This window comes from Bison bison, unplaced genomic scaffold (assembly GCF_000754665.1).
Source record: "Bison bison bison isolate TAMUID 2011002044 unplaced genomic scaffold, Bison_UMD1.0 scf7180017864382, whole genome shotgun sequence".
In the NCBI taxonomy this organism is placed as follows: Eukaryota; Metazoa; Chordata; class Mammalia; order Artiodactyla; family Bovidae; genus Bison; species Bison bison.
Genome location: NW_011494954.1, coordinates 4,203,833 through 4,216,303, shown reverse-complemented (window position 1 = coordinate 4,216,303; position 12,471 = coordinate 4,203,833). Strand labels below are relative to the sequence as shown.

Genomic DNA, 12,471 nt, shown 5'->3' with positions numbered 1-12,471 from the left:
GGTCATCCCAGTGCACCAGCCCCAAGCTTCCTGTATCCTGCATCAAACCTGGACTGGTGATTCGTTTCTTATATGATATTATACATGTTTTTTTTTTTTTAATTCATCTAATTTTTTACTGAAATTGAAGTACATGCCAGGCACAATGCTAGGCTCTTTTCAATATATGACAGGAGAAGTCTAAAGAATCCACTTGAAGTTTAAGACTTATAACAGATTTACTTTACATGGGATAGTTATTTTGTTGATGGAAACAATGCGCTGGTATTATTAATTCATAAGGTCATAAAAATGATAACTTGAGTTTATGATAAATATCAAAAGTTAAGATGAAAAACTATTCTAGAGATAGAAGATGGAAAATAACAAACCCAAGACCTACATTTTGAAAATGTCAAGCAGAATTTTGAGCTATCAACTAAAAATTAAACAAAAGTGCAGATAATTAAGATTGTTGTTGTTCAGTCTCCAAGTCTTATCCTACTCTTCACCACCCCATGGACTGCAGCACACCAGGCCTCCCTGTCCCTCACCTTCTCCCAGAGTTTGCCCAAGTACATGTCCATTGAATTGATGATGCCATCCAACCATCTCATCCTCTGTCGCTCTCTTCTCCTTCTGCCTTCACTCTTCCAGCATCAGGGTTTTTTCCAATGAGTTGGCTTGTTTGCATCAGGTAGCCAAAGTATTGGAGCTTCAGCTTCAGCATCAGTCCTTCCAATGAGTATTCAGGGTTGATTTCATTTACGATTAACTGGTTTCATCTTCTTTTTGTCAAAGGGTCTTTCTTTTTTTTTTTTTTATTATTTTATTTTATTTCATTTTATTTTTTAGCTTTACAATATTGTATTGGTTTTGCCATACACCAACATGCATCCGCCACGGGTGTACATGTGTTCCCCATCCTGAATCCCCCTCCTACCTCCCTCCCCATACCATCCCTCTGGGTCATCCCAGTGCACCAGCCCCAAGCTTCCTGTATCCTGCATCAAACCTGGACTGGTGATTCATTTCTTATATGATATTATACATGTTTTAATGCCATTCTCCCAAATCATCCCCCCCTCCCTCTCCCACAGAGTCCAAAAGACTGTTCTATACATCTGTGTCTCTTTTGCTGTCTCGCATACAGGCTTGCTTTAACGTACACTTCTCTTTTTACCCATGCTATGTAGAAATTTTTGTAAAAATGTAGTGTGATTGTAATATAAAATTTTTGTACTTATTTTTCAGTAAATATTAAAACAAAAAATTTCCTCACGTTATTGCAAAGTTATAAACATTGTTTAAAATTACTTCAAAATAGTTCATGTAATTTATTTCATCATGCTAAAGGTGACTTCATGATCCTGTGTCTTATTAAATAAAAAAATGATTCTGTATCTTAGGTTTTTTTAAAACAAAATATGAATGCTAAATTCTTTTCTATTTTTAAGACTTTTTTTAAAAAGTATAGATTCTCTTATGTGAAGAAAATGAAGATACTGTGTTGAAGAGATATCTGTACCCTGTGTTTGTAGCAGCATTATTCACATCAGTCTAAGAAAATAGACTAAGGAAATAACCTAAGTACCTATGGGCAGGTGAATGAAGAAGTTGAGGTATATATACAATGGAATATTATTCAGCCATAGAAAGGAAATCCTGCCATTTGTGACAACATGGATGAGACTTGAAGACATGCTAAGTGAAATAAGTCAGAGAAAGAAAAACACTGTATGATCTCACTTCTATGTGGAATCTGAAGACAAAACCAAACACCAAAAACTAAGCTCGTGGAAAAAGATCAGATTTGTGGCCACCAGAGGGGAGGGTAAGAGGAAGGAGAATTGGCTTAGGGTAGTTAAAAGATACAAGCTTTGAGCTGTAAGATAAATAAATACTAGGAATGCACACATGCTGACTATAGTTAACACTGCCCTAGGATATTTATGAAAATTAAGAGGGTAAACCCTAAGAGTTCTCATTACAAAGGAAAAAACACTCTTTGGTATCTATGTGAGATGATGGATGTTCACTAAACTCATTGTGGTAATCATTTCATGATATATATAAGTGAAATCTTTATGCTGGGTACCTTAAACCTGTACAGGAATGTATGTCAATTTTATCTTAATAAAACTGGAAGGAAACATACAGATTCTCAGAAGTGGAAATAGTAATAATAGATCCAAGGATGTGAACATTTAAAAGATAGATACTTGTCAAATTGTTTTTCAAAAGCCAAATTTATTAATACCAAGGTCCACACCAGTATATTTGAGTGTTTGCTTCACTATATCCTGGCCAGCCTTGGCATACATTAAAAATACACAAAAGTTTTAAGAAACTTGGAAAGGCCTTTGGGTTGGAACAGATCTGCCTGCAGCTGGACCTCCTTCCCTTTTGAAGTATGTATTTCTAGGTTAATGGTAAATGGAGAAGCTTTGGGGTCATGGTTGAAGCCTGGGGCAAGGTGAGAGACAGGGGGATTATAAAGGGAAGAGATTCAATTTTCCCTCACTTTTTGTTGCTTAAAATATTTTTTGAGGCAATCTCAAAACTTATAGAAATGTTATACAGTACAAATTTTTTTCTCTTGAACCATTTGAGAATAAATGAACAATATACTATTGCCCCCAAATATTTTAGTGTGTATTTCCTATAAACAAAGGTATTCTCCTGTCTAACCCTAACGTAACTATCCAAATCATGAAATTAACATTGATACATTACTAACATCTAATCATATCCTGTTTTTATTTCACCAAGTACCTTAATATTCACTACAGCAAAAGAGCACATTCAAAATCCTGTGTTATTTTTCCTTGTGTCAATTTGGAATAGTTTCCCAGCCTTGATTTTTATGACCTTCACACTTTTGGGGGGTACAAGTCAGTTATTTTGTAGAATGTGCCTCAGTTTTGGATTATTTTTTCATAATAGCATTCAGGTTGCACCTCTGGCAGAAATATCATAAATGTAGTGCTGTGTTCTTTTCATTATATCTTACCTGGAGGCATAGGACTTTGATTTGTTCTGTTTATGATGGTATGTTGATGACTTCTTTAGGTGGTATCTGCTAAGCTTCTCCACTGTAAAGTTATCCTCTTCATAATAAGTATTTGGTGAGGATATATTTTGAGGCTATGTAAATATCCTGTTCCTTGTGAATCAACCAACCAAACTTTCATCCATCTATTTGTCAATCAACCAATCATTTCATTATGGATTCTTGGTTTCCTGTTTTGTTCAATAGGATTATAATCTATGACCATCACTAATTCTGATGCTCAGATTGTCCCTCATTGGGTCAATGGGAATTCTTCCATTCTGATTTCTGTGTCTTTTCACATGTTCCCACCATTTTTTGGGAGACATTAGTTTCTGGAGGAGACATTCTTGGTTCATATTGTACTTTGCCTACTCTAGCCCTGGAATCAGCCATTTCTCTGAGGAACTCTGATTCTTTTTAGGGGAGAATGATATTTAACAACCAAGATCTGGGTGTTTTGTCTGCTCATTGCTATTGGGATGTCACTTCTCCCAGGCCCTCCCAGTGGATTGGGGAATGTGTGTGTTCATGTCTTCACCTCTATAGTTTTTCATCTCTCTCTAAAAATACGTATTTCACTGATCTCTACAATTCTAATTTAGCAGAGTTCATTCTAGTTTTCTCCTTTTTCCTGTTAATCTTTCCCTAACAGTGACAAAACTTGGTTCCCATTATTCAGTGTTTATATGGTTATGTGATCCGTGCCCATGTATATAACCAATGTCTCATCATTGTGGCTGCTGTCTTCCTCTCCCCTCCCCCATTTCCCCCTTCCCACACCTGGACTCCACCCTATATCAGGCTGTCCAGCCAAGAGGAAGCCCTTCTTACTTAATTAGGACTTTGACCCCTGCCCCAGGTCACCCCATCCACATCCCACTTCTGCTCTGATTATGGTGCTCCTCTATGGGCCACATCTCTTCCCTTCCCCCAGCCTACCCGTGTTAGTACTGAAATGTTTGAGATGAGAAACAGTTCTTAAATGTCCTTAAGAGATCTAGTGGATTTTCATTGGAAGGACCAACCTCTTGGCTCATTCATAGAAATCATACAACCTTTGGTTTGTTTAACCTTAACCTGAGGACTGCCCTGGTGGTACAGCGGATAAGAATCTGCCTGCCAATGCTGGGGACATGAGTGTGATCTCCGGTCTGGAAAGATTCCACGTGCCATGGAGCCACTAAGCCCATGAGCCGTAGCTACTGAGCCTGCATGCTGCACTACTGAAACCAGTGTGCCTAGAGCCTGTGCTCTTTAACAAGAGAAGCCACTGCAATGAGAAGCCTGCTTACCACAGTGAAGAGTAGCCCCTGCTTACACAACTAGAGAAAGTCTGTGTGCAGCAATACAGATCCGGCACAACTATATATATATGTATACATATATAATGGAGAAGGAAATGGCAACCCACTCGAGTATTCTTGCCTGGAGAATCCCAGGGACAGAGGAGCCTAGTGGGCTGCCGTCTATGGGGTCGCACAGAGTCGGACACGCCTGAAGCGACTTAGCAGCATACATATATAAACATTAACCTGGGGGAGAAAAAGAGGCTGGGCTTTGGTATTTCCCTTTACCCAGCAGATTTTCACCCAAGTCCCAAATCGCATCCACACTGTCTCTTCTGGTAGCTAGTGCTTTAGAGGAATTACAAAAAGCCAGCTGTCTTATGGGGTCCCCGCCAGGTGGTACAGGTCTCATGGGAATGTTTACTGCTGAAGATGCTGGTTTCCCAGACTTAAAATATGTCCAGGCAACTCATTAGAAAAACAGAACCAGGGCACCATCTTCACTTTCTAACCCAAACTGGAAATGGACTCAAAAAGAGCTACTTCAATTCCATGAGTAGACAGATTTCCCCCCCTTCTCTCCAGCTTGATTGCTCCATTACAAACTGTTATTCTTTGTCCTTTTTTATAGTTGTGGGTGGGGGACTGGCAGAGGGGACAGAACGAGCTAGTGACTATGGGGAAGTGGGGAAGGGTGTACTCTGGGTTTCCTGTCTGGGTTAGCCACAGGGTTTTCTTTTAGGAACTCTTGCTCCATCCACAGGAACACCAGAAGTTCCTACCTGATAGACTTCAAGACAGAGGAGGGGTCGGGGTAGCAGCTGCAAACCTGGGTGCAGAAGATAGATGGTTTAAAACATCTTTGCTAACTTGATATGTGATAATAGCATCTTATTTTGTGCTAGAAGTATGTATATATGTATCTGTGTAACTTTTAGAAAATGCTTTTCTTGTTGCCCTTTTTCTCAGTCCTCTGATGCTGTTTCATGTATCATTAATTTTTTAAAATTATTTTTGATAGCTACTACAATGTTTGAAGCTGGAAAGGACAAAGGTAATCCAGATGAATTTGCTGTGGCACTTGATGAAACTCTTGGAGATTTTGCGTTCCCAGATGAATTTGTCTTTGATGTTTGGGGAGTCATTGGTGATGCCAAACAAGAATGATTACGATGCGAATGATCGACTCTGAAAGAATGAACCATTGTTCCTTAAGAAAAAAGTAAGATCTGCCTTCAGACACTGTTATGGACTCTGGCTTGGTTTTATGTGTATGAATACATTCTTTTGAAATATAGTCTTGATTTTTGGGCACTTTTTAAATGCAGTTGTATATGGAGTATGCTTAAGATAAATTACCTCAAATGTAACCAATTTTAATATTCATTGAAAAGCTTTTTAAAAGTTAGTTTTAGAGAATATTTCTAGATAGATAATTTTGTTTCCCATTGACAGCCGTGTTTTGTTTTTCACATAAAAGTTGATTGCAATAGCTTTGTAATTATTTTTGCAAGATCTTAACACAGTAAAAACTGGGATTGCAGTATAGTTTGCCTCATACAGTCTTCATTTTGTTATACTAGTTTTAACAGGATGGGTTCAGAACATGAAATGTGAATCATGCCTACTAGATGTCTAGTAACATATATATATTTTTAAACCTGCTGAGTAAGGGGAGGAAGATTCCTACAGCCTGTTAAAGTCTATGGCCTACTTTCTGTCTTTATTAAAACAAGGATTGATTAACTTTTATTTTTTGCTTCTTTGTAATTGCTTTCTTGATTCTTAAACTTGTTGAAATCTATTGTGTTGTATATGTGTTTGCATGTGTAGAAGAAGGTGAAAAAGAGGAAGATAGGTTAGAAAACACTAATATTTAATTTTTTTTAGCAGTTCTTACAACATTATTTCTTTTCCACTCATACCTACTCTTATGTTACCCTTTATAAGCATTCCAGAGAAAGTTTTTTATAGTCTTTGTAGAACTTTTCTTTTGAAAGATATTCACTCAGAAAATAGCTGTGTTTGAGGACATTTTTGGGGGTGGTTAAAGAGCAAAACTTTTAAGCCTCCTGAACTTTTAAGGAGATGCTATCAGAATAGATTTCCCCCAAGTGAAAATGCAGGAGGAAGGGAAAGTTGAGAAAAATATGTTCTATTACTTTGGAGTTCTAATGCACTCTCTCTAAAACCTTACATTATTGAGAAAATTGAGGGTAAATGACTGTCTTATCACTGTTACTTGACATTTTACAGATGTAAGGGAAATGGAAATGAATGGTTTCAACATAGATCATTTAATAAGGCAGAGCATGGTGTGACCAAGCATTTTTCTAAAGTGTTAGATGGAAAATGCTGCATGCTGCCATAGTAATCGGAAATAATAACCTGTGTGAGGTATATTCTAGGAAATCAGAAGTAGTTCCCTTTTCATGCTGGGTTAATGCTTAGATAACTTGTTTTCTGGTGCAACTTCAGTTTTACTGCCTTCCACCCTCTTTTTCACATACATTTAATTCTTTGAAGCTTGATATTCTTTGTCTCATTGATCTGAAACCTTCACAGAAACTGTTTGTCATTAACATGTAACAAAAATAGTTTATAGGAAGTGGATTGTCTTACTGCCCTTGCCCATCATTTGGAAATAGGATCCCGCTCAGGCTGTAGTAATTTGTTGCTACTTGTTTAGTGAATTTCTTTTGGAGGTTCCCACGTGCCTGTTAATTCTTAATACCATTTCTTGTAGAAGAACATACTATAAAAGAGCTGATATTTTTTGGGATAGGGAAGTTATTGGATGACTTAGGAGGTTCACAGAAATATTTCAGTTTAAACAAAACAAATTTTTTGGCACTAGATGTTAGATCTGAAATGATGAGGCATTGTTTATTATTGATGCTGTCTGGTTCTCTTTCCCTTTTGGATATAGATGAATGCTGACACTTGGTGCAAATTCCCTGTGATTTATGGAATCCCGTATTTACAAAGTGGTTGTCCTTACCATGATTTCTCTAGAATTTTGATGTGTAAGGTACTGACAATCATGTACAATTGCAACGGTAACTTGCTTGTTAACATTACATGAGCATTTATCATTAAGGGTCTTAGCTGGGCACAGGTGCTTTCTTAGTAATAGGTTTTTGCCTTGAAATGTTCTCTCTCACCTCTACTGCTAAACTGATAACAAGGTCAGTTTCTTTATGTCATTTTGTTCTCATACCTGAAAATATCTCTCTTTTTTGTGCCTTAAAATTCCCAGTGCATTAAAAAAACAGGTTTCAGGTCTTACAGTCTACAAGATGGGGATACCCTTCTACTGTTACAATGACACGGACATTTTTTTAACTGTGCCATGTTTCTGGGAACCACTAAACATTTTCAGAATTCTGTTGTTTTTTCTCAAAGAACTTTTTTTTCATAGTGGAGGATGATTGTTTTATTCTTTTTAAAATTTTGATTCTTGTTTTATTTATTTTATTCTTGTTTTCCTTTCACACAAAACAGCACCTTTCAGTGGCCACTAAGAGCTCACTCCATTTTTTTCCCCCCGTGGAGAAAAATCAAAGGATGTTTGAACTTTGGGTTCTTGAGCATAGCTTGGGTCTGACCAGGTTTACACATTCTGATGATTACAAATGAGTACATTTTGGGTTTCTGTGATGTTTCAGAAACACCGTTATATAATTATACCATGTGAAACTCTTTAAGAATTCAATTATAAAAGATTTAATCAGTTAACCTCTTTTTGAAGCTGCTATAGCCAATAGTCTAATGTGACAGATATTTAGCTAAATAGAGATAATTTTTCCAAATAATGTTTAATTTGCAGTATTCCCCCACACCTTTAACAAGTAGACATTTTCCAAGTGAGGCACATTTATTTAGCTCGTTGTTGTTGCTAGACCTCCATCAAGTCCGGAGAGGGCCTTCCTGTTTCCTTCAGTTATTGCCTCCCTAGCATAGTAGCAAAATGAATTTCATCTGCAAATGGTGTTTTCAAAATAATGGTTCTTCTAATAGAGCACAATTATCCACCAAAGATGTAAAAGAATGATCATATGATTACCCTTTCACTCAGTGATACAGCTGAAAAATATGGATACTAATAGTATGCTGTGATTCTGGAGGAAGTAATAGATTAAAAGGGCAGGTGAGTATTTTACTCAAGCTGTGGGTGAGTAAGGAGATAGAAGCTGCTATTCAACTCACAGTCCCAAGTATTAGTGCTCTGTGTAAAATGCACTTTTATTATCTTCTTGACACAGGTTGGAAGTGCTATCAGAGTAATTTATCATGATTATAAAATGTTTCTAAGATTGTGAAGTGTACCAGTGGCACAGCCTGTCCCTACCTGTTACCTGAAAACCTAGTTCCAAGAAATGACTCACAGTTATTATCTGCTAGAAGGGCAAGCAAAAGTTGAATATGACATCTTTATTTCATTGGAGGCATTACATCTCCATGACACTTATGTACAGTCATAAATATTTTCAAGCTATAGAAAAAAATAAAAAAATTCTGAAGGATAGTTTTAAGTAAACATTTTATATTTTGAACTGTTTGTGCCATGCATACAGCATTGACTATATACAGGTAAAATATTCTATTTTTTTGAAAAGAAATTTTTTTTCTCTTTTATAAAAATCATATCTTACACTTTAAGATGTATTTTTGAGATTGAACTTGGAAATCTATTAATACGTGAAATTAAAATTATATTTGATATTGTTTAAAAACAATATTTGCTGTATTTCTACTTACAATGTATAAAATTTCATGTATTGATCAAATATAAATTATTTGCAAAGCTAACATAACTTTATATTTCTTATATTTCAAATAGAACTCAAATAAAAAGCTTTTAATGAAAAAAAGTGATGAGTGTTTTTATGACGAAAACAACAAAAATTTGGGGTTTTAAATGTCAGACTCCTTAGTTTTGTCCAAATGATGGGAATAACACACGTGATTGTCTAGGCCTTTGTGTTTTTAGCATGTGTGGTGCTGTGCTTAGTTGTGCAGTCGTGTCCGACTCTTTGTGACCCCATGGACTGTAGCCCGCCAGGCTCCTATGTCCATGGGGATTCTCCAGGGGAGAATACTGGAGTGGGTTGCCATGCCTTCCTCCAGGGGATCTTGCCAACCCAGGGATTGAACCCAGGTCTCCTGCATGGCAGGTGGATTCTTTACCATCTGAGCCACCAGGGAAGCCCAAGAATACTGGAGTAGGTAGCCTGTCTCTTTGCCAGGAGATCTTCCCAACCCAAGGATTAAACTGGAGTCTCCTGCATTGAAGGTGGATTCTTTACCAGCTGAGCTACCAGGGAACCTGACCTCCACCCACGGTGTTCCTCAGGCCTTGGGCCTATCCCCTACTTTACCTCTTCTTAGGTGACTCATCTGTTCTTGTGCCTTTAAACATCATTATATTTTCAACCCCCAAATCAGGAGGATGGGCCTCTTTTGGAGCTCTACCCTCAGATATTCAACTGTTTCCTTGACATCTCCACCAAGTGTGTCAAATCCTTAGCATGTCTGGCATGAAACATTAGACTTTTCTTAAAAGTCTTACTTTCCTTAATTTTCTGTAATAGGAAATGGCATCATAATTCACCTCATTGCTCTTTTACTTTGTCAAATTCAGCAGCAAGTCGTTTCAATTCTAAAAAATACTTACTGAATATGTCTACTTCTTTCCAGTGTCACTGCCGGCTATTTTATCCACATTTTATCATTTCCCTATGGTTGCTCCAGCAGGCTCTTTGCTGACTGGTAATGAAGGTGCTCTAAAGAGGTTTACTGCAGGACATGAGTGTTCAGATTCCTTTAAAATGAAAGTGTCAGCGCCTCATTTTTTTTCTTCTCTGAAAAGGTTTGACATGAAGCTCTCTTCTTTCTTTGAAGGAAGGGGCACGACTTTTTGGATGACTCAGCTTCTACTAAAAGTTTCACAGAGTCTACTGTGAAAGAACTAGGGGGACAGAGGCAAGACAAAGAACTTTCACAGGTGCAGACTAAATCGGGGAGGGGAATGAGGAAATTTCACAGGGGTAGACTAAAGGCTATGGGCTAAAGTGTGTGTGTGCACGTGTGTGTGAAGGGCAGAGAGAGGGCAGGTCTTAGGGGCCCAAACGGGGGAGGATGGGACCTTGTTTTCCTGCAGCCACATTATGGTTACATGGAGTGTTTACACCAACAGGAACAAAATTCTTTGAAAGATTTCCGATCTTTCATCATGGCACACAGGGAGACAGACCCATAGTGAGGAGTGGTGTTTGAGCACCCAAGACCTGTGAGGAAGCTTGAATCATTGACCAGAGAGCACCAGCCTTCATAGAGCCAGTTCTTCCCACCCCGTATTTGTTTCTATCATCAGTGTTTAGCGAAGGTTTTGTCTGTCAGCAGAATTTCTGGTTGTCCTGCAGGAGTGTTACCTCATCAGTTGGAACATCTGGCTTATTACTCTGACGGCTCAATTTCCAGGCTCTTTTTTCCAGTTTTCATACATTTAATGTATATGTATATAACCATAAACAACATGTAGCATTGCTCTTTGTGTTCTTACAATTAACTCCAGTTGTATCACACTGACTGTGCCCTTTTGCAACTGATGTTTTTCATTTAATGTTATGTTTTTGAGACTTAACCATCTTTTTTTTAACCCTAGAATAATTTTATTTTTAAATGTCGTGTAGGACATGCAGAAAGTGTATGAATGGTTGAGAAAAGGGAACACCTGTAACTACTACCCAGTTACAGCCCATCACTGTCACCCCAGAAACCCTGTTGTTATTGTCTAAATGCTTGTGTAGCCCCTGTATGCATGTGTTGAACCAGACTCTTTTTTAAAAATTACACATAAGCTTTAGAAAAGTGAAATGGTCTCTTGAACACCTGGTGACATGTGGGGGGTTACTTCTATACTTGGGAGGCTGACCTGAGCTAGCACATGACCCCCTGCTGAGACACTGGCAAATGAAATATTAATAGGATGGCAGAACTCCTTTTCAAGCTCCTTACTGTGCCCTCTAAAGCGCTGCCTGCTCCACTGACTCCCTCAGCTCTGTGCTCTGCTTATGCTGAACTTTCTTTTGACCTCTGTGCTCTTACCTTTCTCAGATCTTTTTCACTTGCTATTTTCTCTACCTTGAACATCCTTTCTCCTATTTGCACAGCTTGGTCCTTGTCATCTTTCTGTTGTTAAAGGCCAGTTCTTTGGAAAAGTCTTTTTTGGTTTTCTCCATTTCCTTTATTCTCTGTATTCTTGATCTCAGCCTTTGTTTCCATCACAACACATTGTTATTTGTGATTATTTTCTTAATTTGCTTTTATTCTGTATTTCCTATTTGAATATCAGCTTCTTCGGGTTGGGAATGTTTATGTCGTTCTCATAGTTCTACCCCCAGCAGTCATCATGGAGCCTGATATATATCAAGCACTAAAAAAGTAATTGGACTTTCCTGGTGGTTCAGTGGTAAAGAATCTGCCTGCCAATGCAGGAGATGTGGGTTTGATCTCTGGGTTGGGAAGATCCCCTGGAGAAGGAAACAGCAACCCACTCCAGTATTCTTGCCTGGAGAATTCCATGGACAGAGAAGCCTGGTGGGCTTACAGTTCATGGGGTCACAAAAGTTGGACACAACTTAGTAACTAAACAACAACAAAAAAGTAATTATTGATGAGAAATTTCAACAAATATATGTTGAGTGCCTACTGTGTGTCCAACCGCAGGAAATGTTATCACCTCACCTAATCCTCAGCCTCCTCCAAGGTAGGTCAAGATTATCCCCATTTTAAAGATAAAGAGACAGGTACAAAAAAATTAACTTGCTCTAGGGCACATATTTTGGTTAGTGGCAAAGACAGTATTTGAAACTAGTTTTGAATTTGTCCTGAACTCTCTGCAAAATTGATCCTGTTAATACTTTACCAGAGCAATGTTCTGAATCACTCAACTGATGAAAGATGTGGAGGGGATCAAAACTAGGAGAACAAGGTTATAGACCTAGTTAACTGCTCTTACTGGCCTGAGTAAGGGAGCAGATACACAGAGGTCAGGCCAAGAAGTATAAAGTAACAGATTTTAGATTAGAAACCATATGCTTAGGATTTTAATAGTTTTAGGTTAAAAAATATTAGTATTAATAATAA

The 12,471-nt window shown here is 37.8% G+C and overlaps 1 protein-coding gene across 2 annotated transcripts in view; it reads left to right on the top strand.

The window, feature by feature from the left end:
• The window catches only part of GIPC2 (GIPC PDZ domain containing family, member 2), a 104,419-nt gene extending 95,225 nt beyond the window's left edge, over window positions 1-9,194 (top strand). For both annotated transcript variants that reach the window (XM_010857575.1, XM_010857576.1), the window contains exon 6: window positions 5,342-9,194. In XM_010857575.1, coding sequence (XP_010855877.1) covers window positions 5,342-5,487 — 146 coding nt within the window. In that variant the 3' untranslated portion in view covers window positions 5,488-9,194. The remainder of the gene's footprint in view (window positions 1-5,341) is intronic.
• The last annotated feature ends 3,277 nt before the right edge of the window (window positions 9,195-12,471 follow it).